The 27,927-nt window shown below is 34.0% G+C and overlaps 1 protein-coding gene across 5 annotated transcripts in view; it reads right to left on the bottom strand.

The window, feature by feature from the left end:
• LOC126972789 (POU domain, class 6, transcription factor 1) overlaps window positions 1-27,927 on the bottom strand; it is a 190,874-nt gene that overhangs the window by 46,352 nt on the left and 116,595 nt on the right. For 4 of the 5 annotated variants that reach the window (XM_050819835.1, XM_050819836.1, XM_050819840.1 and 1 more), the window contains exons 4-5: window positions 3,970-4,093; window positions 1,459-1,620 (exon numbers count right to left, since the gene is read on the bottom strand). In XM_050819835.1, coding sequence (XP_050675792.1) covers window positions 1,459-1,620; window positions 3,970-4,093 — 286 coding nt within the window. Of the gene's footprint in view, window positions 1-1,458; window positions 1,621-3,969; window positions 4,094-7,863; window positions 8,046-27,927 lie in introns of those variants that run through there. The other variant, XM_050819837.1, reaches the window with a different exon arrangement.

The following is a 27,927-nucleotide window of genomic DNA, read 5'->3' as shown; positions in this document are numbered from 1 at the left end:
TTAAAGCCGAAAAATGTATAATTAGGTCTATCGAGACAATAAAACTCTTAATGATACCGCAACAGTCGTAACCGTGGGTTAGTGAAAAAAATATGTAATTATAATCATTATTGAAATAGGTTTTTTCGTCCATTACCTCATAGATTTAATGTGAAGGCGAGCGGGCCGCTATCCAGCTATCATTAATCGATTGGATTCGGTAATCACCTAATTAGTGCCACCGACCACGTGATTCTGGAGTTGAGAGTTTTAATGCACAAAGCGTGTTTCGCTTATTAGATCTATCTGTTTCATTTATGTCTTCCTCTTTTAACTACAAAATCTAGCGGCCTTACAAATAAACCAAGAATATGCAAAATAAACCTTTTGCTTATGATTGGTTTATACGGACGTATAACGTTTCCCGCGTTTATTTGCTTGACATTCAGAAACATCAGAATTATCGTTGTATTGACAGTGTTGTCAGCGGTACAGTCAACATATTGCGTATTCTTGAATTATTCTCATAACTTTATACCAAGTTTATTTGTATGGCCGTAGGTGTTTAAACTTGCTAAGATAGAAGTGTATCTTCTTGTTCGATACGCTTTTGGTAGAGTGGTCGTGGATGTCAAGAAGTTCCAATCTATAATTAATGATATTAATGATAATGAATAATAAGCTTATAATGCCTTCTACTCGGCTAAATCGAGTTAGTAAGTCTTTTGTGGGGCCAATGTATATGCTTTTACAACAGGATCCCAGAAAATGTCAAAACAAAAGTATTATGTTATAAGTTTGGTGGTACAATGATACTTTGTTACTTTGTAAATGTTACTTCAATTGTAAAACATATTTTTGATGAAAAACAAAGCCCGCTGAGTTTAGCCCGCGCCCATTCTTCTCAGGCCTGAGGCGTTCATTTTGGAATGGGTGGTAGTTTTTTTGACTTTCAATAAGTGATGTCACATCCTATTTTGAATAAAAATATTTGAATTTGAATAGGGACAAACGTAAATCACCTCAAAATGTTTCACCATATCTGTCTGTTAGAGAACATTCGAGTACACTCATGCACGGGGTCACCCATAGTATATTTGATGTGACCCGTTCCTCGTATAGGTGACCTTCCGTGAGGTCTAATGCCTTCCACTTTGCCTTGGTCGACAAGGCGTTCTATTAACTGGCTGCCTCGTCTCGATACATGTCCAAAGAAGGCAAGTATGTGTGACTGCATTATCACAGAAAATCTTGTAGTCTTTCAACATTATATCAGCCGAAATACGACCACTGCTGTACAAAGGCTCCTCCCAAAGATCTTCATGACGGTCGGTCCTGCGCTGCCCTCATAAAACCTATTCCGGCGATCCTGACCAGATCATTGGTCCACAAGAGGAGTCTTTAATATGATCAAATTTCCAGGAAATTTGTTTGTACTCTTCCCTAAAACCTAACAATCGCCAGGAAAACATATCTTACCTGGTGCACTGACACTCAAGTTGAGTGGTGAATTGATGACAGGGTTAGATGGCATCGAGGTGAGCCCCTGCAGGTTGGCAGCCAGTTGAGACATCTGCTGCGACATTGGCATCCCCTGTTGCATGTTGGCCAAGTTTTGCAGATTTTGGAACATCGACGCCACTGCAAACGGGACGGTCAGTTATTTTTTATCATAGATATAATTTAAATAGTAAATTGGTTGGTTAAACATTCACAGAATTGTACCTATAACTCGTAATTTACTAATATATACAATATTTTTCTTGATTTACTTTGATTGCCAGCACTTAAATTACTATATTTATTTATTTACAATGTGCGTACAACGTCATTAAATACAACCTGGATATGTCCGTCGTCACTTGAAACAATGTTTCGTTCCCTTCTATTAAATCTAAGCCCTTTATAAGTCCCTGAAGTTATTGATTCTAATTTTTCACCCCCAACTCAAATTATTTAAGGATTTTACGTCTTTAACAGGTCAATATTATCTATTTACAAAATCTACTCAAGTTTCGTCATTAATTCGCGTCTCCTTTGAGGTTTGCCTCACAAATCTTTGCAGGATATACGCAAATGCAATATACAGCAAAAAAAATATTAATTGATGAGAAAGAAATTACTAAAGCTGATATTATTAAATAATTAACAAAATTTGTTTACTCAAAACTCATTTGATAATTCTGAGAATATTATGGCTCTTATATCAATCCGGACGGTCGCAGCTTTGATTTCATAACTATTTTGTACACTAACAATATCATCTCGATCATGTAGTATATTTATAAGATAAATTCCATTAATAAAGTTGTTTCCATTTTCTTTTTTTAATAAGAGAGGGCAAACGGGTAAGAGGCTCATGTGGTGTGAAAATAGTAAGGAAAACCATGGAAGAAGAGATTCTTTGCCGGCCTTTAAGGTGGAATATGTTCTAATCCTGAAGGTCCCTAATCCGTATCAGTTCGCGAAAACTACGGCGGGTAGGAAGTGGTTTATAAATATAAAGTAGTTTATGTATTTTCTGAAAAAATAGAACCTTTAGTTACTTCTTCTAATATGGACTATCTGCCAGTAAAAGTTGATCACCAGTGGGAGGCTCCTTTGCATAGGATGCCGGCTAGATTATGGGTACCACGACGGCGCCTATTTCTGCCGTAAGCAGTAATGTGTAAGCATTACTGTGTTTCGGTCTGAGGGGCACCATAGCTAGTGCAAATTACTGGGCAAATGAGACTTAGTATCTTATGTCTCAGGGTGACGAGCGCAATTGTAGTGCCGCTCAGAGTTTTTGGGTTGTTCAAGAATCCTGAGCGTCACTGCATTGTAATGGGCAGGGCGTATCAATTACCATCAGCTGAGCGTCCTGCTCGTCACGTTCCGTATTGGCATAAAAAGTCCTGTTAAAATTGGTACAGCAATGAGACCATTAGTTACCACCGGGAGGCTTCTTTGTAAATTTTCTTCTTTGATGCCGGCAGACTGATAGGATAGCGGTGCCTTTTTACTGCAATTATTCAGTAGTATGCTAGCACTATTCAGTTTTAAGGGGTACCTACCGTACGAAGTGAAATTACTGGGCTAATAAGACTTGATCTTATGTGTCAAAGTGATGAGAACAATTAATTGCATAACCATTCAGAACTTTGGGTTTTTTTTTTCCTGAGCGGAACTGCATTCTTATGGGCAGGGCGTATTGCTATCTGGTAAACATCTTGGTCGTCTCATTACTTTTTCGCATAAAAAAATGATGATTCCTGGTTGAAGTTAATCATTAAATTATGAAATTTTATCATTCACTTATGATTCCATTTACGTTCTGATTAGCGAATATCTAATATGGTTGGATCATTATTAAAAAAAATATTCAACTATGGGAATTCATCAACTGATGAGTTAAATTGCCCGTACAAGGAAGATTTGTTTCATCGTAAAGTTTTGAAATTAAATCACCGTTTACCAAAAGTTTGTGACGACATGTAAACAACTTATGGCAATAACTTGATATCCGATTTACAGGAAATAATGCTAATGTCATTAATGTAACTTATAAGGATAAAACAAAAAATGTATACACTTTTATAATAAAGTCCCAGCCACTGTTCAGGCATTATCTATAAATAAATTTAAATGTTTTATTAAAAAATTGCTCTGTCGTAAATCTTACTATACCACAGCTGAATATCTAAGTGATGCGACAGCCTGGGACTAGATTTTGATTATTTTATAGCAATACACAATACAATATTGTATATTTGATTAAAAAGAGCGCAAAAAAAAGCTGGGAGAGTTTCTTGCGCTGCTTCTACGCTCTCAGAGTGCCATTTGTTCCGAAGCGGTAGTAGTGACTAGTATATAAGGAATGACATCAAAAAGAATTCTTATTAATAAATTTTGAGAAAATAAATTCCTTTTATGACTTTTATCACGGGTTCAAGTTATCGCGCACATGTGGTATGTGTATGAATAGTAAAGATGTCAGTACGAACTCACTGGAGCCATTCAGGTGCTGGTGCGGGGTGCGGGTGCGCGGGGAGGGACTCCTCTCAGCTTTCTGCGCACGCGCACCACCACCCTCCGGTGAGCTGGCGCCGCTCTCGCGATCCGACTCCGCCTGCTGGAAATGTAAAATACATTAGGAACACTTTAGCACATAATACTACAGCGCAATTGTAGTGTCGCTCAGAATTGTTGGCTTTTCAAGAATCCTGAGCGGCACTGCATCGTCAATTATTTTCACACCTGTGTCCCAGAGGAGTTTTTATACCACAATCCAATTCTGTGCACCCTTTTATACACGCTCTCTCAATATTTGAGTAGTGGGCACTTTTCCGTACATTGAAGATTGTTGAATGTACGCTTGCCTTCTTTTATAATACTTACAGCCACAATCTCTCCCTCTTTCTTTCTCTCTCGGAAGTCAAGTGAAACCGAGGCCACAGAATCGTTTTAACAATGAGAGGCTCCTTTGCACAGGATGCCGGCTAGATTATGGGTACCACAACGACGCCTATTTTTACCGTGAAGCAGTAAAGTGTAAGCATTAATGTGTTTCGGTCAGTAGGGCGCCGTAGGTAGTGAAATTACTGGGCAATGATATGATTTACAATTTGATATGATTTACAATACTTATACAAAACTATAATGGGGCATAAATTACTCTGGTATATTTTGTTGTGACTGATTGAACTGCTAATCTCGAGCCTTTAGACAAACAAAAGTTATGTTATAGAGGAACGTTAAAGATCATACACACCCCAGAAAATAAAGTTCTCACTTCAAAATAATGTTAAACAACATTATTATTCAAAAAAATCTTTTTTAATCCCTACTTTGGAATGTTATTTAAAGTTTTGGAGTGAATTCTGAAGAATATGGCTTGTTTCATAATAATACTTTATTATATACCACTTATACAGCAATAGTTTGAGTTCGATGATTTACAACTGGATTGTAGATAATTCAAATTAATAACACTAATAATAATATTTCTCGATGTAACTAGGAAACTATTTTAATGACTAAATTGCATTTATAACTAGAGTATGCGTGTCATTCGATGCATAATTTAGAACAAAAAAATCATTAACAATCTTACTTTCGTGGAAAAAATGGAGAATTTCAATAAGAGGTGAATTTTTTTCATCTGCAGATAAAAGATAATTTGTGTAAAATAGTGTGTCAATAGTATTATTACTATTATTATAATACATCGTTTTAAGTGTACGTTGTAAAAGAAATTCATGAATTAGAAATAACTTTAGTACGTACCTACGTAAGTTATATTTTTTTAGGTCAAAGAGAGGACACTTGTGAAAGTCAAGTTTTCTTTTATTTTTACCGCCACTTCGCAAAAAGTTGTGCTTTACTGAGAAGAAGTGGTAAGTAACACATTGCCACTTTTTTTAAATCAACATTTACAGCTTAACTTTGTTGTGAACCATTCTTGTTCGCTGTGAAACATCGTAACAATACATGCTTAATCAACACTATTATTGTACTATATTTAATAAAATTTGAAATGTTTCTGTATTATTTCGAGAAAAATGCATACTACAACACCTGTCTCCCAGAGGAGTTTATTTGACATAATCCAATTCTGTGAACCTTTATATACAAGCTCTCTCAATATTTGAGTAATGAGCACTTTTCCGTACTTCGTTATGATTATTGAATGGACGCTTAACTTCTTTCCCAATACTTACATCCACAATCTCTCCATAAACTTGTATGGTCTTGTGTAGAATATACACAAGTGGGAGGCTCCTTTGCACAGGATGCCGGCTAGATTAGGGGTGCCACAACGGCGCCTATTTCTGCCGTGCAGCAGTAAGGTGTAAAAATTACTGTATTTTGGTCTGAAAGGCGCCGTAGCTAGTGAAATTATTGGACAAATGAGCAAATCAGATCTTATGTCTCAAGGTGACGAGCGCAATTGTAGTGCCGCTCAGAATTTTTGATTTTTCAAGAATCCTGAGTGGCACTGCATTGTAATGGGCAGGGCGTATCCATTACCATCAGCTGAAAGTCCTGCTCGTCTCGTCCCTTAGTAAATTGAAACAATACGCCAAATTTTACTCCTACATAGCGCCAGTTCGTAGTAAATATATGAAAGTTAAATACGATTTATAATTATTGTAAATAACAAAAAATGTACAGTTCCGTTAACTGCGATACAAGAAAAACAAATAAACCGTTATATATTTAGATGTGATTGCTAAAGATATTAATATTAATGATATAATGTGGCTAATGCGAACAATTATATCATTATTTTCCGAGCTCTTAACATGAATCAAAGCTGGTTTGTACTTTTAATTATTGTCTAGTAATTAAATGTCAAGGATTTATTACAACTTAATTGTACATTTATTTAATGATCATTAGCCTCCTGTGACATCGTACGCACAGATTTATTTAGGCCTTACTATTTTCTTAAAGACAAAGTAAGAAATTCACCAAATACACCGCCATAGCCCAAATGTTTGCGAAAATGAAGTGGCAGGGAGCCGGGCACATAGCTCGACGGACAGATGGCCGGTGGGGCAGTAAAGTCCTCGAATAGCGACCACGCACCGAAAGACGCAGTGTTGGTAGGCCCCCCAACAATACGGACCGACGATCTGGTCAAGATCGCCAGAATACGTTGGATGAGGGCAGCGCAGAACCGATCGCCATGGAGATCTTTGGGGAGGCCTTTGTCCAGGAGTGGACGTCTTCCGGCTAACGATGAAAGCCTAAGTTAAGATATCTGGGGATAAAAGTCCCGTCAAAATTATTTAAGACATTTCAGAGTTTAGCCGATATTAATAACTACTGACAGAAATATTATTTTGTTAGACTGCTATTCTAATATTAGTATAATATAATAGCATTAATTTGTCCGTTATTTATTATTAAGAAATAATAAAATCCGTTAGTTTCATATTATAATAGATATTTCTTTCATATTAACTTCTATTCCATTGTGATTGGTCGGAAAACAAAAATGGCTACATCAAGTTTTCTCCGCTTTTAAACTTTTGTAACAGGAAATAATTAAAGTTATTTATATAACAATGATATTAAAAGTTGATTCATAAGTTGATTAATTTTAATATATTTTTATTCAAAACGGATAATGCTTATAGCTCAAGCCATTAATTATACGATTCAGTTAATAATTAAATGTTTCACCTTGAGAAATATTAGCTAAAATTATCTGTGCAAAAATATCGGCGATATTAATTAAAATAATTGTTAAAATAGCTCAGAGTGTTGTAATGTATTTATTATGAGATATGAAAAACAAGATCTCTACTTCAAAGCTATGATTGAATATTTAATATTTAAAATATAATTTATAAGGGACACTATTCTCACGAATTTTGAAACCAATATAATTCTCGGGTAATGTTTGATAGATAGTTTCTATATCAATTACTTAAACTTTACATACAACTCAACTTGACAATTTTTAGGTAATATTTTGTTATTAAACTTCGTTTTAATTTTAATTATTCTATAAATCATCATGTTTCATTTCTAGATTTAAGCATTTTGATTTGGTGTGTTATAAATCAACAGGTAAGAAATGTTATTATACCTAAAAAAACGTAATTTTTGACGTGATAAAAATTAAAAGTATTTAATAAAATAAAAGATTAATAACCGCACTTATTCCATATACGTTGAATTGTAGATAAATTACTGCTTACTATAATTAAAATTAGATTTAAAAATTAGACATTTTCAGATATTATTTTCATAGAATTATTTGGAATGTTTCTGAATTATAAAAGAAGGTACAATAATTTTAAATTATATTATATAATAGTTAAAACACAAAGTATAGAATTTAGTAATATTGCCTCAATTTTTAAATAAATAAAAGTGAAGTGTACTTACAAAAGATAAAGTCATTCTCCTCGTACTTAATTTATGAACTAGTTACTTCAGTGAATGCCGTTATCTCACACTTTCCCGGCAGCACAGTGCATTGTTGAAATTTTCCGAATTAACCGCAACACGTGCCGTCGCTTGGAAACTCCAAACTTTATATAAACTTTGACAAAAATCCAACGACCGGTCTATAAACACTCTAGCTAACAACTAAGACCAGTAACAATCAAATAATCAATTATAAATTAAATAATTATTAACTAAATCACTATATAATATCAGGTATCGAGAAAGTTTGTCTCACTGCACTGTTCAATACGAGAACTATCCAAGCGTTTATATTTTTTAAACTTTTTTATTTGTTTATCAACGTCCGGCACACATACAGCCGCGCGCCAAGTTGCACGGCGTGGAATGAATGCGCGTCATCAGTTTAAAAAATCAACCCCTTTAGTGGTGGCTTGAAAAAATGCGGCCCAGTTGGGGGGTGGGCGGTCACCCGAAATCCTTGCCAATGCGATCGGCCCTACTTGTCACTTGTCGAATAAGCATAATAATTAGACTTTTTGACTAGGGCTTTTACGGGCTATACCGTTGAAGTGTTAACTTTTACGAGAAGATAGAACGTAATTAAATGTAATAAAACTAGGCGTAGTGGTATTGTTCATCGCGTTATGAAAAGTTTAACGGATGCTTAGAATTTGTGTAGCAATTTTCGATTTGTCTGGGTTTGGCGCTTTATTAATTATAATGATCGTGGTAACATTCTAGTGCAGTTGCTATGGAACTATAAGATTTAAAATACACGTTATATTGTATGAGAAATGAAGTATCTATAACCAAAATGATAGATAGTATATATGTGAAGTATTTATTATATAGTTAGCTTATTCTATATGTAAACAGATATTGGATATATACAATTACTATAAATTAATTAATTTCAAATAGTAAATGCTTCTTCTAGTTTTATAGTTGACGTTTAATTCCTAAACACTTTATTTGGAGACGTTACATAGTTAAAATATATTATCAGTTTGAAATTATGTTACATTTGTAAACTCAATATTTGCACCAATTAGAAAAGCAATAATATAATTTGATGGTGTCCGAATATTATTACGTTTCAGAATTTAAATAACGGATTGTGCTGTTTTTTAATTAGACATAGCAATGTCGGACACGGCTAATGTAGATGGATGAGTTAGAATTGTGAAACTCAACATGGCGCACATATAAAATTTAAACACGGAATGAAAAATGAGGAGGAAGTTAACCGTATCGCACAAACGGAGCGGCGGAAAAATTATCACCAGCAAATAACATTCGAAATAATCAGCGGTACACGAAAAAATCAGTAATTATTCAGATAAAGTTGGACGAGCGAAGGGGGTAAGGGGGCAAAGGCCGGCCAAAATAAAAACGGCGTTGCGTAGGGGCTCCACCCTGCACCCTCTGTCTCTACAAATGTTATCTAACTGCGTTCGCCAAAGCCGCGGCGCCCCGGAGTTAGCGCGCCCGGACCGTCGAATTTTCAATTTGTACTCAATTTTTTCTCGGATAGTTGGTCCTAATGGAAAAGGCCGATCACGGATTCTCTCTGTGCTAGCGAGCGCTAGATCGTTCCTCTTCTCAGCAACATTACGATTATTTGGCCCACAAAGTGGGTATTACGGAGCACACACGCGTGCCCTCGCGGATGTGTGTGTACATTTTTACTCATTAATTTTAAAACGTTCCGGATTTTTTTCAGGGCGGGTGCTAGGGGGTAAGGGGGTTAAAATTGGCGATGGCCGCCAGGCGGGGTGTCAACGACGCGGCGGGGGTTATTAAATAGATTGGGCCGCGGCCGAACGAAGCCGCCGATCTGCACTTGTACTCGCGTCATTAACGGGTTGAGAAGCGATTTAAAATCGTGAAATAACAGCCTGTTACAGGAAAGTTGAGCGAGGCTTATCGCTCTCCTACCAGCCTTAATTGCATTGAAATATCTAAGTGTATCATTGTACGGCCATCGGATCTGAGTTACTTATCAGTTTGATCGTTAGAGGCTAAGGTGTTTCGACTCCTGCAATCACAATGACCTCGTGCGGAATATTTGTCGCACTACGAAACGCGATTCAGAACACACATGCATGCGTAAGTGTGTTTTTTTAACTGACCGCTCAGTAGGGTGACTGGGGAGGCTGGGGAGGATTGTGAAAAAACTCGAAAAAAAGGCGAAATTGTAGCAGATATATAATTAAAGTCGTACGTACAGTAACACTGTATGCCGATGTATTATGCACACGAGCGCTCGATGTCGCGGCACCGTGCGGCCGACTCCTGTACCAAGCGACATCGAATGAGGAATATTAATTGAATGCTACTTTTACAAGATGAGAGATATTTAGCTTGAATTATTCTTTTTGTAGCGCTGTATGGGATTCGGTCTTTTTTACGCTTTATGCAGAGATTCATAAGTGTTGCTCACTAGACTAAGTAATAAATGCATTCTGAATTATTCTTCAGTAGTCACCGCTTCGACGACTTCCAGCAGGTGAAAATTGGTATTTAAAACTATTAATGTGAGATAATCGCAAAAGATAGACAAATTATGCTGACCCGTGATTTAATGAACAGAAATCCGTAAGAATTAATGATAAAAGATTTAAATTTAATGGCATTATAAAATTCCTATCTAGTGACTTGACTAACTTATAGAAGAAGAATATTATTAGGACCAATATACTCTTTTAGTTTTTTTTTATGAAAATAAGAAACGAGACGAGCAGAACGTTCAGCCGATGGTAATTGATATGCCCTGCCCATTGCAATGTAGTGCCGCTCAGGATTATTGAACAACCCCAAAAATTCTGAGCGGCACTACAACTGAGCTCGTCACCTTGAGACATAAAAAGTTAAGTGTCATTTACCGAATTTAATTTTACTAGCTACAGTAACAGTACGTATTTGCTTTTACATTACCGCTTTAATTGCCAACTTTTTAATGTATTAAACTGGATATAGTATTTTATCCTTAAGAAATAGACCACATGCTCTTTCACACTTTTCTGGAGACATATATAAGATACACAATTCCAAAATACATTGTTTTGTTATATTTCAAAGGATTTTCGTTGTAATCTTCTAAACGATTCATTTGTTTTCCGACGCCTCCCACAAACATCGTTAATGAATACTAAAATGGATACAAAAACTTAACAAATCATACTATATTAAACCTTCCTCGAAAACCACGCTGCTATCCATTTATGAAAACGGCATGAAAATCAGTGCAGTAGTTTTTAAGTTTATCGCGAATCGACAGACGCGGTGGAGGACTTTGTTTTATAATATTAAAGGTATAAAAGCAGTCTTTTCTGAGTCTTACTACTACAGCGATGCGAAGCATTTTTTAAGTTTCAGGCACTTTAAATAGAATAGAATAGTGGTCCAGTCACCATTGACAGTCTGTTACGAGTATTTTTGAAGACATCATTTGAAAATCTTTTGATAATAGCAAATCATCTTGAAAGTATAAACAACTGTTAAAAAAAAGGATAACCCTACACTAACAAATTGTTGTTTAAGGAAATTATTATCGAACAACGCAGAGTTCTATGGCGACAATGGTGACAGGCGTGAAGAACGGGCGGCGGGGGTGCATTCTTAGTCTCAAGTTAACTTTAATTAATTTGACGGTCGGTGAATATAGCAAAGAGGATATCATAAGTAAAATTGCTATTTCAGTTTAAAATTTATCTGATTTGCGTTGAAATAATAAAATTGAAAAATAAATGCATTGAAAAATGAACCTAATTAGCAGGCAATTAAATAAGTTTCCATTTTTAATGATGTTTCGTGTTTCATCGAAGTGAATTGGATCGACTATGATATTTAATAATTAGTACGTGAGAATTGATAGAGGTAAGTGGTACTCCATGACTATATTTATTCCTTATCACATACGTATTTAAAATAAATGTAGTTTTTTTATTGTTTCAGTTGAGTGAATTATTTTTACGTAAAATATCATCGGAAGAGGGTTTACTCGATGATATGTGATCACCTTTACATCATTGATACCGCCCCACCACCTATATAGATTCTTAAGATTAAGTTTTTATATGACGTCGTAGCTAGTGAAATTACTAGGCAAATGAGATCTAGCATTTTATATCTTAAGGTGACGAGCGCAATTGTAGTGCCGCTCTGTATTTTTGGGTTTTTCAAGAATCCTGAGCGGCACTGCATTGTAACGGGCATGGCGTATCAATTACCATCAGCTGAACGTTTTTTAATTAGACATAGCAATCTCATCTTAAAAAAATATGCAATCAAATAGCCATTGTTTAATATTTTTGTATCTTATAATCACTTCCGTCGAAAGATGTCCACTGCTGGACAAAGGCCTCCCCTAAAGATCTCCACGACAATCGGTCCTGCGCTGCCCTCATCCAACGTATTCCAGCGATCTTGACCAGGTCGTCGGTCCATCTTGTGGGGGGCCTACCAACACTGCGTCTTCTAGTACGTAATCGCCGTTCGAAGACTTTACAATTACCCGGCCATGTTGGTGACTTATTTGTCTCTATTTTTTGTATAATATTTTAGAATTGGCTCTCATGAAACGGAGTTTTTGGATGCGAAAATTCGGCCTGGCCCTCTATCATCTTAGGGAAACACGTTTTTCTGAGTTTCTTGCTTGGGGGTTCAGGATTGAGCTGGTTATCAAATGTGAAGTAGATCCTGTAGATGAAGCCAAAACCTGGGAGTTGAACAAAGCATTCAAGATTTTATCAACGATATGTCACTCAAACGGTTGGCTTAGTTGGAAAAGCGCTCGCACGGAACGCGAGAGGTCGCGGGTTCGAGTCCCGCACCGTTCATAACATTTTCTTTTCAGTTTTATTTTTGTAATTCAGATTGATATAATATAAACGTATCTAGGCGCTATATGTCATAGTTAATATCTTGAAACAAGGAACACAGGGAACAGTTCGCTTGACAAAGGGGCGGCCTTACTATGACAGATGTTCTGATGGGGTTTGCACGTTGATTCGACGTAAAATTCAATGATAACTTTCAATTTATTGCGTAATTTCCTCTCAATTACCTACCGTTTATCGTTCGCTAAGTTGATTACAAATCTAATCTAACATATTTTTGTTGGTCCTCTAATAACATACAAGCTCCCTTCCAATATTTGTTAAACGTTATTCGGACATTGATAAAAACAAACTAAGTATTTCTACCTATATGTATAAGTATAATATTTTTTTATAATTAATAAGTTCTAGATATACTCTAGCAAATAAAGTATTTTGAATTTAAATTTGAAAGATGGGTCGAAGTTTGTATTTAACAATAAACATGTTCCAAATTTGAAATTAAAAAAGAACAATAATAAGACGTTTTTCAGTTATTAATATTTATATATATAGTCCAGACTAGTTTCAGATTAACAAAATTATAGCAACATAAATTTTTAGTTTTAGTTTTTGAGACTAAAGTGTTAAAGTGAAGCTCATTCAAGTTTAATTTTTACAACAAATGAAACAAAATGCTTTACTAATCCGAAGGTTTCATTGAAATGCCAAATATTCTGCTGATTAATACGGACGGGTTCACTTCAGCATCCACCTCTCAGCATTCAGCGCTGTAAATAGCTCCTGAATTTAGATTGAGGTCAAGACAGACAGAGCCCATTTAGAGTAAGAAACTATTTAATATTTGCCTTATTGTGTATAAATTGGAGTGAAAAGTTGTTTCAGCGCGTTGTACACTTTATATTTTGGGTGGATTGAATGAGGGTAAGCCGTCCGCTCGGATATGTAACGCTTGTTCGGGTTTATTCGGCTCAAGTCGACTCAGTAGATTCTCTAGAAGGCGTAGATATATTTCAAATCAATAGTCTCGCCTTGATGGAGTTTACACTGCTCTCATATTACGGTCTTAACCTTTTTACTACTGAGTACTGACACTACGTCTTCCGGTACGTGGTCGCCATTAGAGGCTTTACTGCCCCAACGCCCTGCCTACTGACACTTCATTTGTGCAACCATCTGAGCTATGTCAGTGACTTTAGTGCACCTAGGTGTCTATACCTACGGTACCGAAATAGGTATAAAAGGGAAAGAATTATTTTAAAAATATGATAAATTTTATGTGTGTGAGAAAGAGAAATTTTGAGTGTACAAGTGTGACTAAGAATATTTTTTTTAAAAACGTTTATAAATTTTAATGTGTAATTAAGGCTGAGCATTTTTTTATATTGTCTGCGAGAAAATACTCTTTTATTTAGAGGAACATTTAAACAACGAAGAGGATACACATTTTTCTCTTTTTAAATTTGGTAGGAGATTTCATATTTCGTTAAATTCATATTCTAATTATTTAAAATAACCTTTCGGATTTGGTAAGTAGATATTAAGACTTAAAACACGAACTTAATCTACTATTCGAAGACTCAGACTTTTGTGTCTAAGTAATTATAAAACTTAAAATTAATCTTAGTTAGTATAAAAAGTTATTATGAGCATATTCTTAATACAAATCTTGTTAAAAATAACCTTGAGTGTTAATTGCGCTAAGTTTTACAAAATTATCTAAATAACGCCTATTTTTATTACTATAAAATGAGTGATAAATATAACATAACTATTGCAGTTTCTAGTTTAATAGTTAAATACTGTTTTATAAAACTCTTCATGATCATCATCAGAAAAAGAACCTCCCTTAAACCTTAAAGATTTCCACGACGATCGGTCCTGCGCTGGCCTCGTCCAAAGTATTCCGGCACTCTTGACCAGATCGTCGGTCCATCTTGTGCCTACCAATACTGCGTCTTCCGGTACGTGGTCGATATTCGAGAACTTTTCTTGGCCTTTTTATATATTTACCAATTCTGACATGCTCTCTATTTCTTGGTTAATTCATAATAAGACTTAAAGAAAACTGAAGATTTAAGCGCAAATCAGTGAAATTTAGATAAATATAGACCCAAGCCTTGTCATAAGTTCAATATTATGTATAACGAAATACCAGCGGAACAATTGTGAATCAAATTATAGACACACTTAAGGTCAATTGTACTTTAAATTCCAATTATCAACTACTTACTACAAGTACGGTATAAATGTAATAATGGATGTAGGACAATGTGCGCACGCGGACTATTCGGACCCCTGCGCGCACGCATTATTCACTCAATTGCTTACTTATATTTGAAGCACATTTAGAACGATTCAATTTGGGGGCTAACGCAATTATTACTGTGGAATAGACAATGGATTGAAAAGTTATTTTTTTGAGTGCCGGCACAAGCTTTTGTTTATCAGACGACTTCAGCCTGTTTTGCGATTAAAATTATACCCGCTATAGTCTGATTCTAGAAATACTTTAGCAGTAGGAGTAACTCCGTTGCACAGGATGCCGGTTAGATTTTGGGTAGCAGAACGGCGCCTATTTCTGCCGTGAAACAGTAATGTATATGCATTATTGTATTTCGGTCTGAAGGATGCCGTAGCTAGTGAAATTACTGGGCAAATGCGACCTAACATCTTAATATGTCTCAAGGTGACGAGCGCTATTGTAGTGCCGCTCAGAAGAGGAAGAATCCTGAGCGGCATAAAAAAATAGTATTTTAAATGTCGAAATTTAACGGTGAAACTCAGATACATTCATAAGCCGTACATATAAATAACGAAGAGTTATTTCAAAGCTCGCTTAATATTTATATCCACAAAATAACTCTATATCGGTATAGATAACTCTCTTATATCAAATCGAAAGCCTGCTCAATCGGTATACAGAGCGCGACCGTAGTTTTTCAAATATGCAATTTACTGATTTAAAAAAACAAAAAGTGTCGGGGGTTGGATCGCCCCGGCCGTGGAAAATGGCGTAAAAAAGAAAGCAAAGGCAATGAAAATAGGCGTAGGTAAGTGTGACGCCCATTCCGTAATTTCTAGTTTAATCTGGTTTTACAACAATGACGTTGTATTTGTAACTTTTTGTTACATTAGATTTTGGTAAAACGATACACTCTAGTAAAATATGAATTTAGTAAGTAGCTGTAATTTGAAATGTTTTCGATAAATGTATGGTTTTTACATGCTTTTTATTAGCTTCACCAGTATGTATGTTTGTTTGTCACCGACTCATTGGGACCCACTTTAAACAGACGGATTTCGTTCAAACTTCGAAGATTTATCGAGGACCGATAACAATACATTATTAAATATACAATAAAATTATTCCATTATTCAATTGGCAAAATAAATTGTTTTTTTTTTAAAGTGATATTTCTCACATTAAATTTGTAACCAAAATTTATAAACGATGCCGGACGCAAACCCGTGACCTCTTAGGTTCTGTCTGAGAGCTCTTTCCAACTGAGCCAACCGTTTTAGTAACACATTGATCGTAAATCTTGGTATGTCTTGTTCAACTCTCAGGTTGTGGCTACATATACAGGTTCCACTTTACGATAATATATTCAAGACAAATATATAAATTGAGTAAATAAATGGGATATTTTGACTTTTAACGTAACAACTTTCTTCAACATTTACCATTTTAAAAACATGATTTTAGGTAATCACAAAATACTGCGTACATAAATTCAATATTCATACAATAAATTAAATTGTTCAGCAAAGACTTGTTACTAAAAAATTCTATCGCTTTTATAAATATCGGATACATACAAAATTACGAGGCAAATTATACAATATTACCAATTCCTTCGTGAATGATAATCACAGAATGATAAAAACACATAATTTCGTAGAATACGAATCGGCTACATGAAAACAAAAGGAACGTAACATACTAATTAATACCGACTAGCACAATTAAAATAATTACTGTCACACCTCTGATAGAATTATATTGTGGAATATTACGCGACCTATTACGAATTATGTGTAATCAAAAAAAAATAATGTATGCTAATGATAGACGAAGCTGATATTTTAGCTGTCTTACGTTAGTAATGATAATTTACTGTTTTATGTTGGGGTGGATTCTTTAATTGTCTGGAAAATAACACACTTTTAACTTCAGAAAATCTGTGCATTAGAAACATTTAATAATTTATTTGGGGCCGCGGTCGATGTTTCACTCACTCTACGACTAAATTGTATGGTGTAAAAAGATGATCTGTCTCTAATAAAAGTACCGTACCCTAAAAATATAAAGGGCCCAATACTACCCATTTATAATACTGTATGCTTTTACTACCTAAACCTACTAAATATCTTCGAAAAAGTAACATAATAGGACGCTATGATAATATGTAACATATATAATTTATATATCTAGATAGTCTTTTGCTGCTAGACAACCGATGAAAACAAGCCAGGTTTATTACTTTCGTTAGCATGACAATCTACGTCTTGCACTCACTTCGTATGTCACTTTGTTTTAGTGTGCGGGCATTGCTCAACGTAGAGGTTTTTCGATGTTTTCATAGCTGCCATAGTCTATCTATATGCACAAATGATCTAGTAACATACTCTAAATTAAAATTCTCCAAATGGGTTCTTATTTTTTTATAGTTGCAGATGTAGAATTGCCTCCTGAGAAACTACTCCAATATGGAGATTCTACACCCTTTCTCAGCCACGCGTGGATGTGTCTAAATCAAATTTGTTGCAACTAACATACACAGCAATTTAAGCCATATAATAAATACACATGTAAATTAAACTCTATAATGATTCTGTTTTAAGCAACTAGTACCTAAACAAAATATCATCATCACGAATTTGATGTGTGCCGTTCCTCCAAATGGCAACGAATTTGTCTCCACGTACCACCATTCTGTGAAATTGAATTCCTTAGGCGGTATTTTTGTGATAATAGAAATAGAAACTAAATTTATTTACCATTGGGAGTGACAATAACATAGCATATTAGATAAGATAAGATAAGATCATTTACTTGTAGTCATGGGTATACATAGATGTTTCAAATCACAATAAAAGTTCTCCATTCCTTGCCTGCATGCTGTGGCGTACAAATAGTAATTACTAACAAGTCAAACAAATATATTTATACACAATGACAGTTAATTGATATACATATCAATAATTGAATATTTTGAAATAACATACAACAAGTGAAATTGGTAAAAAGAAATTAAATTAAGTAAAATGATATTTAAAAAAATGTTAATTGAGTGTTGTATCTGAAAAGAAGTCTTTTATGGAATAGTACGATTTTGTCACTAGCACATTAAATCGTTTCTTTTTAAAACTTAAGTGATAGTTGTAGGTATCTTGTTAAATATTCTCGGCGCCATTTCAAGAACACTATTGTACATCGAAGCTGTGTTGCTGCCATGTAAACGTAATCTATTCTTGCTTCTCAAATTAATATTGTGGATTTCAGATGATCTGACAAATGTATCAGGGTTAGTTTTTACAAATAATGCTATTTCATAGATATATAGTGAGGTCAAAGTAAAAATTTTAAGTTGGTTAAAGAATGGTTTACAAGTATCCCTTATTTTAAGACTACAGATACCACCTAATGCGGCTCTTTTGGGCTTTAAAAATTATATCTTTTTCGCATGAGTTTCCCCAGAAAATTATGCCGTAACGTAAGTTGGATACAACAAATCCATGATAGCGTGTCAGAACAGTTTGTCTATTAGCGACTTTTGAAAGCTCATGAAGTACGTACGAGAATTTACTTATCTTCTTACTAAGTTCTATTGCATGTGCCTTCCAATTTAATTTACTGTCAATGTTAAGTCCTAAAAATGTTGTTGTTTCTACACTTTCTACAACACAGTCATTTTATGTGACGTTAATTTTTTGGTTCTCGCAAACGAAAGATCATAACTTTAGTTTTCTGTAGGTTTGCTTGCAAATTATTAAAGTTAAGCCAGTGCAGTGTCCTTGCTAGAGCATCATTTATATTTACTTCGAGTTGTTGCAGGCTGTCACCTTTAATAACTATAGTACTGTCATCTGCAAATAAGATCGTAGGATATGGTATATTTGAGGGCAAGTCGTTTATATATAACAAAAACAATAAGGGGCCTAGCACGCTTCCTTGGGGTACACCGTATGTAATTTCACGTTCTCGAGAACTACTAGTTTTTTTCCATTTTACTACGTTGGCTTAGCTTAGTATTGTGCATTATATATTGTATTGCAACAATACTTGGTAAACGTCTTGAAGCTACATCTTTATAATATTGGAAAAGTATCTATGGTTTGTTATATGGTTTTAACTATTAAGTATTTTTTTTTGTTAATTTATTTTAAAAGTTGTGAATTTGTCACTTCAGACACAATAATAATATTTATTTGCAACATAATAATTTCCCACAACTTTAATGGCGGTTCATCATAATCTCTCATTAGTAACAATACCAAACAATCACTAGATAAATTGTACTTAATATATTAAAACAGATGATTCTTTATCCACCACATAGCGATACAAAAACAATGTGTACAGAAAAACAAAAGAACCAAATCGAAAATTAATTTGTATCAAACGATGGAAATACCTAAAAGCACGTCATAAACTAAGTTATTTCATTACACACTAACTTTCGGTGTCGTAATAGTGTCTGAGTAGAGGGTCGGACTGAGCCATTAAGGAGGGGAAATTAGTGCATTATTGAATGATTTCCCTTTTCAACTACGTGATAGACGGTTCGCGCCGGCTTTTCGATTTAAAACGCGACTGGTATTCGCTGCATTAGTTTCTGATTCGATTTTCAAGAATTGTCTGTCCTCATATTACTTTGTTACTCTAACTAGTCGTGTTAGTTTTTTTTATGGAAAAAGGACGACAAACGAGTAGGGTCACCTAGTGTTAAGTGATCAGCGGTGCCAACACCAGAGGAATCACAGGAGCGTTGCCAGCCTTTAAAGAAGGTGTACGCGCTTTTTTGAAGGTACCCATGTTGTATCGTCCCGCACAAAGAAGCTCATTCCACAGCTATGTAGTACGTGGAGGAAAGCTCCTTGTAAAGCGCACAGTGGAGAACTGCCACACATCCAGATGGTGGGGATGATATCCTAACTTGTGGCGTGTCGTGCTAAGGTGGAATTCGGCGGAAGGAATCAGGTGAAACAGCTCTTTGCAGCACTCCCCGTGATAAATGCGGTAGAAGACGCACAATGAAGCGACGTCTTTTCGCAACACCAAGTGATCCAGCCGTTCACAGAGCACTGGGTCCCCGACAGTTCATTAAATACATTATGTTTTTAGGAGCAATATAACGGATCAGCCTAGCTATCAAACGCGGTAACGCTGCTAGTAGTCTTGGCACACTTCCCCATAACGATAGTTGTAATTTAATGCAATCATAGTATTGTAATAAGATATAGTTATAAGATTTGTATTGTTAAGAAAATGTATGTTTAATTAAGTATATTGTATTACATGTATCGTTGTCTTGTATCTCCATAGGAGAGGCTATACGTTGTTTGGAGCTAAATATTTTTAATGAGTATGCCAATATTATATTATATAAAATGTTTGTTTTTGTACAAAAAATCTTTATTTACTGTAAATCTTTATAAATTATTTAGTGCAAGTCAGGATAAAGTACAAAAGTTACAATAGCATTCATAAAAGTATAAAAATATTCATTAACAAAAAATTTAGAAATATTAATTCCAATTATCTTTACCATTCAAATAATCTTTCACATTACAATAGGCCTTAGATGTTAATTTATTTTAATTTTTCATTTGGTAATATTTAAATATAATTTGGGAGTTTATTATCAAATATGACACAATCTACTTTAAAATATTTAGCAATTTTACGGAGCCTAGTAGATGGAATCGCGAGTTTATGTTTGTTTCGAGTATTGACATTATGCACTTCACTATTCTATTTAAATAGGCTAATATGTTTATGAGCGTATAGGAGGTTCTCGTATATGTACTGGCTGTGTACTGTCATAATATTAATTTCACTCAAATTTTCTCTCAATGAATCCCTTGAACGCATTTTATAGACTGCTTGCATTACCTTTTTCTGCAGAAAAAATATGTTGTCAATATCTGCGGTCCTACCCCACAATATAATTCCGTAGTACATGACACTATAATATTAAACAAATGCTTATTTTATTTTTATAAATAAAAATACTCGTTTTTATCTACAACTGCCTTTATTCTGTGTATAGTTAAAATGCGATATGAAAGCCAATCCTTTTCATTTCGCGAACTGACTTTTTTAGAATTACATTCGGCATCCCACAAATAGTAGCCTATATTGCCTTTGTTGAAGTTGGGCCATTTGACAGACTGTGGCGACCCTCTCGAATCTATGCCAAACGTACAACCTCTCGACGTAACGAACTCTGTGCCAAGTTTTGTTGTATGTTCTATACATAGATTTGGTAGAAATATAATATAATTATACTGCCAGTATAATTATATAGCAGTGGGAGGCTCCTTTGCACAGGATGCCGGCTAGATTACTTCACGGCAGAATTAGGCCACAACGTCGCCTAATTCTGCCGTGAAGTAAGTATATTAAGTCTGAAATTTATAAAGTTTAGGTAAGTTAAAGTAGAATTACTTATTAGCCTAAGTATAGTCTAGATTTTTATGTAATTAGGGAAGCACTACATAACTATAATGTTGTAAGCGTTATTTTTAACATAACGTTATTATTTATTTATTTATTTGGATCATCAACATTACATATATTACACATTTATATAAACTTATGCTAGGTACAATTATTCTGATATATGTAACAATTAAAGATGAACACATCATTATTAACTCTTTGTAAAAAAATATTATAATCTGGTGTTGAATTTGGAAGTACAGTCGTTGCTTCGCAATCGCGCGAACACCCTCACGAGCAAGGACTCTGACGCGACGCAAGTACTCCCAATTAGTTTTTATGGTACGCTTCATTACCACCCTGTGTTAATTATTATTGTGCTGACGAATGCCTTTCTCACTCGACAACCTAATTAGAACATGCCTGGTTTTTTTCCCTTTCGCTTCCTTGTCAGCAGATATGAGGGGTGTTAAATGTATGCTTTTTGTGCGGTGTTTGTGCGCGGGTGGAAAATGAAATGATGAAAATAATCTGCGAGTGTTGATAATGAACGTTCTGAATGTACGTTTTAAGCTTCTGATTATTAGTTTGTTATTAATTTTTCTCTATATTGATATGTGCAGGTTTAATTGTATATTTTTATTAAATTCAAATTACAATATTTTTATAAAAATAGGAGGTCAATCACCTATTGAACGTAAAATGTATATTTAGCGCATGGGATAGTGTTAAATTTAGTAGTAATATATTAGAAAACTTATACTATTATTGCCACCAACATATTATATGGGTACAAGTTATTGTAATTATATTTTATATGTTCGGTGCAGTAAATAAGTTTAATTCATTGTCTTTAATTTACCATACTATTTAGTTACCATACATTAATTTTTTTTTCTAATTTTGAGAAATTTCTTTGCAACGTTTCTTCCATAGAACACGTTTGATTGACACGTAATTAAATAAAAAAAAAATATTGAATTAGGCGTTACTTTGCGGAAATCCATAATTATACAAATGATTTAAGTTTTCTTTGGTGTTAATTCCGCCAATATTTGTTTTTATTACAATTTGACACGTGTTTTGCCTCTACACGAGGCATCCTCAGGACGTGTTGTCTCATCAAAATCTGCCAGTATAAATATGTCTCGTGCCAAAAAATCAAAAAAAAAAAAATTCACGCGAAGATTAATAAGAAAAATTTAGAAGTATAATATGTTAAAATACAAGTTAGCGAGCTATTAGTTATTAAATTTAATAAAACGGCCAGTGTTTACGTTAATATGAGGCCTGTGATTATGAAACATTACTTAATAATCTCTTTACAAACACAAAGTGTAAATAGTGTAAATAATTCAAAGATGACAGATCGATTGAGTTACAAACTATTTGTATGTTAACGGTGTAGTCAAACTTCTGTAAGGTGTACAACTTTTAAAGATGTTCGAAGAGAACTGTAAAGTTAAGAACAGAACGTGTCAAATGAAAAACACGTTTGAAATCATCTGGAATTGTCTCCAAAAAGTACCATATCATACTCCCTGTTAACATAAAAGTAATTCTTAATATTTCATTATCTCTTCAATTCCCACACATCGATATTTCATTCAACAAAAGACTTACTAATTTGAAATAGTGTGTAGATACTAAAGCTTCGCAAAAGCGTTGACTCTCACCATGGACCATGCAGAATATCACTCGCTACGTACCAATGTGTAGTCGGCCCTTGAATTCTATACATTCGTTGTAGATTCATGCTTTTAAGATCTGCAATTTTAGATTTTTTTGGTGTTATAAGTTAAGGCAGCCGGGGGCACAAACAGGTGAAAAATTACTAGTTATTAAGAACAAAATGATGAAACAAGAGATTTCAAGGAGATGACAAAACTTTTAGAGGAGACAGAGTGGCTCAACAGCTAGAGAGTATTAGAGTATTATTAATTTCTTTCTTTCATCCACGTACTACAAAGCTGTGGAATGACCTTCCTTGTGCGGTGTTTCCGGGACGATACGATATCTTCAAGAAATGCACGTACACCTTCCTTAAAGGCCGGCAACCCTCCTGTGATTCCTCTGGTGTTGCAACAGAATGTGGGCGGCGGTGATCACTTAACACCAGGTGTCCCTCGCTCATTTGTTCTCCTTTTCCATAAAAAAGGGAAGAAAATCTCAGAAGATTTGGCATGAATAGACTTAACAGATCCAGGATTTGTAGAGGATTGCAGCACCAATCAGCAAAGGGAGAAATAAAGGAAATAAGCTTACTACAATGATACCAAATGCTTTAACTTACATATTCCATAGACTAGGAAGTAAGTAGAACAAGAAACTGCAGAGAAATTGGTAAAACTACCAAATAATTGTCTGTAAAAGATTTCTTTGTCTCAAATCTATTGTGCGTTTACACGTAGCTACTACGTTTTACACGATTAATAACATAATACCGTAGCCATTGTTTAAGAAAAATGTTTCCCGCGCAATCTCATGAAATTCTTAATCTGTAACCGCGCCACATACCTACGGAAACATTAATAAGCGAGACTATAAATTCAGTCGTTAATTGGTGCGATTAGAAAACAAAATTTTATTGATTACTCTTGTAATTTTATTGTATTGGGCCGAATTCGTTTTCTGTATAATAGTTTGTTGAAATTGAATGTTGGTGTTTATAAATTGATTTCACCAATTACAAATATTTTTAACGTGTATTACAGAACCTGTGGTTATGAATAGTTTATATTTAAATTATCACAGAAAATTGACGATTTAAATATAGATGTGTTTGTAGGAAACGATAAATTTGCTTTATTACTAAGATCTGATGAGAAATGAGAAAGCAGTATCTCGGCAGAGTCATGTCGAGGAAAATGAGAACTATAGTTTCTGATTTAACTTTAATTTTCAATAATTGTAGGTCCTACTCCTATTTTCTTGCAGATTTCTTGGGACCTTTTTTAAGGGATTATTGAAGAGACGGAATGAGAAATGTAAAATAATAGTATTGTTAATAAATCATGAAACGACTTAAGGCAGAGCTTGATGAAATAGGGCCTCAGTTAAATTACTCTGGGCACGTTACCCTGAGAGTTAATATGGGATATAACAGAGGCACACATACCCTACAAATCTATTCGTGTTGTTGAGGGTATAAAAGATGTGGTATCAATACACACCCGGCAAAACACTGCATACAGATGTTGCTTGTAAGATGTACTGCTTAAGTAAGCCCGATATATATTTTTAAAACCAAATATTTTCAAAGCTAGGCTTAAGTAGCTAAACTAGAACGAGTTTATTTAAATATTGAATCATACAAAATCAGCAAATTCTTTTATTTGATACCCATATCGGTGGTTATTTAAAAATCTTTGAGCTAATAAAATTTGTAACCAAACTTATGAACGAAAGCTCGAAGCTACGCCTCTGAGGTTCCGTCCGAGCGCTCATACCAACTGAGTCAACCGTTTGCAAAAATGCATATATTTTTTACGCCAACCAATTGAAGATATTAATGAACTGACTTACGTGCCAAAAAAACCGCCTTTGCTTATGACCAGGCAACATTAGTGGACAATCCTTAAAGGCGTGGTTTATAATAATACGAAATATAACTATTTTAATTATAATTGTGTATAAATCGCTCCACTTAAGTTTTCTCTGATTGATCGCGCCCCCATAGTCAAATTAAGGCGAATTTATCCGATAAAGCCTTACAGGCACACGTGAAAATTTAATCTTATTCAAATCCCACAAAACGAAGTTCTTATCGCGCCTAAAGAAATTTACACTTTGAAAAAGCTTCAAATTTTAATGATTTGAAATGCCAATTATTTTCTTACCTTTCTTAATTATTATCCATTTATTTATGTCCTGGACATGTACTAAACTAAATCTTTACGAAATATCAATCATTAATAGCTGCGATATAATAATGATCTTAAAATAATGTAATGACGCCGTCGGCCTTTTACAAACCAGCGTAATGTTATCTACAATTAGACAATAATCAACTTTATTATTTGCAGTTTAAGATATATTCAACTTTCATTGTTTAGTGGTCTCCGTTTCATGAGATCATGGTTGCCATTTGATTTATTCGTTTTAACCGTCTTGACCCACATTCGCGTATTGCCTTTAATTGTTAATAAGCATAATTAAAACGCGTGATAAATTGTTTAAGCAGCGAATGTTATAGGATCTACACTCTGATTTAGTCACAGACGCTTTCGAGAAACTTGCTCATAAGCTAAGCATATAATATTACAGGCATCATACGATGCTACAGAATCTGCAGTTCTTTTCATGTAAATTGTCTTATTAAATTTCATTCAAATAATTTAAACAGTTATTTAGAATTGTTTGAAATAACAAACAAACACAACAGTCAAAGTTTATTTAAGCCCAAAAATAGTAAATGGTACATTGGAGGTTTTTTGCACAGGGTCAGGAGCTCTATTACCAAAACCGAAATACGAAGTTTCGGTTGACGAATCGTACATGTTCCTATTACGAAAGTATTTCGGATACGAAGATCGATACGAATTTTGCGATTAGTCATTTTGTCTTTCGTATACCTTCGTACTACATGATCGTAACTACAATTTCACTTTTTACGGTTATGTCTATGATTCCGAAACAATCCTGCACTATTTGGATCCGAAGTACGTTGGTAATAGGATTTAACTCGAAGTTCGTCGTTCTTTCGTTTCGGACCGAAACTTCGGCTTTCGATAAGTTCTCTCTAGATATGTTTGAGCAAAGTCTATGTACGATCTATAGATCTCAGCCTTAGGCGATGTTTCACAATATACATGTTAAGTTACGAATAAGCTACTTGAGACTTATCTATTGAATGAAGGTATAGTTTGCTTTTCACAATGCCGGATAATATTATGTTAATATGACTTATGGACGCTATGAAAGGCATTACAACTGATTTGTTGACATTTCAACTTTCGTTACACGAGAGTGCAAAACAAATATGTGATAATTGGTTTTATTGTGAAAATAGTTGTACTATTTACGTACTATTACTTAATAGTACTATTTACTTAGATATTTGAAATAAAAATTAGTATCACAAGCTATTAAATTAACATTCGATTATTTCCAATTAAAAGCGTTTTAATTTCCATTTAGTCAAACGGAACTATAGAATGCAAGGTTGCTAAAACAATCTGCCTGAAAGTCATTTAGTAAATAAATAAAGCGATGAAATGATTGTGACACGCATTCAGTGTTACTTGGAACTTTTATGTGACTACCAATTATTTTGTCTTGCCTATAACTATTCGCTACTTTACTTGTACATTGTAAAACAGGGCATTAACTTTTTACGTTACAAAGTGACGAGTGAAATTATTGCGATGCTGCTTAGAATTTTGCGTTCAATCAAAAATTCAAAGTGGCATTTAATTGCCTGACTCGTCAATTTTCTTCATAAAAATTAACTTAACTTCAAACTGATGATACTTTACAGTGACGAATAAAATATCTGTAAGATAATTTGCTTTTATTCGTTGTATACAGAAAATATAATATATCCTTCAATAAAACTACGCAAATTATTTAACCCACGCAAAATAAAAAAAAAACAATCAATTTGTGATATCGCATTTATAATTACAAATAATTAAATATAATAAATATTTTATAATCATTGTATAGATAAATTAAAATGAATGTTATATTAATATCTGACCTCCGCTCAAGGCACCAATTAATTTATTTAACAATCAACTATTAAACAAATGGCAAATTTATTATTAGAGATCCTCTAATAATATTTGGAAATACTCATATTATCTCTTCTATGCCTAAATAAGATAATTCCGATTATAATTTTTACGAAGCGAATAAAATTAGTTACGTGAAAATAAGTAAAACTCTAAAAACATTCAACATGCAACGCCATAACTAAAATTACAATTATTATACTAGCATATCGACAAACACAGCTTGCAATCTTGAAGAACATCTCTAACGGACAGATAGAAAAGGAAAGCAAATCTATTGCTGCTGTAACCAATATTGTTTGAGAAGTCGTAAGCAGTCAGCCACGCTTAGCCGATGCCAAGGAGCTAATGCTCATTCTATTCTATTATTTTTTTATTTTATTTTATTTATTTTATTCAGAAACAAACAGTCATTTATAACTATATTAGCTGAGAAACATTTAGTAAAATATAGACCTACAGTTTCCTAGATTTTTAAAAACTACATCATTAATTATTTTATATAATACAAATTCTTAATTATAGATATAAGTTTTGAAGAGTTACATACTATTTATATTATAAACCTACAATTTCTTTTTTTTTTAAATCTATTTTATAGTTTTATTTAAAGCAAACAATATTAACATAAGTATTGAAGAGTAACATACCTATACATTATGGACCTACAGTTTCCTACATTTTACAAACTACATTATTAATTATTTTATATAACACCAATACTTATTTATAGATATAAATTTTGAGGAGTTACACACTACTTCAATTTTAATAACTACTTAATTAATTATTT

This window comes from Leptidea sinapis, chromosome 27 (assembly GCF_905404315.1).
Source record: "Leptidea sinapis chromosome 27, ilLepSina1.1, whole genome shotgun sequence".
In the NCBI taxonomy this organism is placed as follows: Eukaryota; Metazoa; Arthropoda; class Insecta; order Lepidoptera; family Pieridae; genus Leptidea; species Leptidea sinapis.
This window is presented reverse-complemented; position numbering and strand designations above follow the sequence as displayed.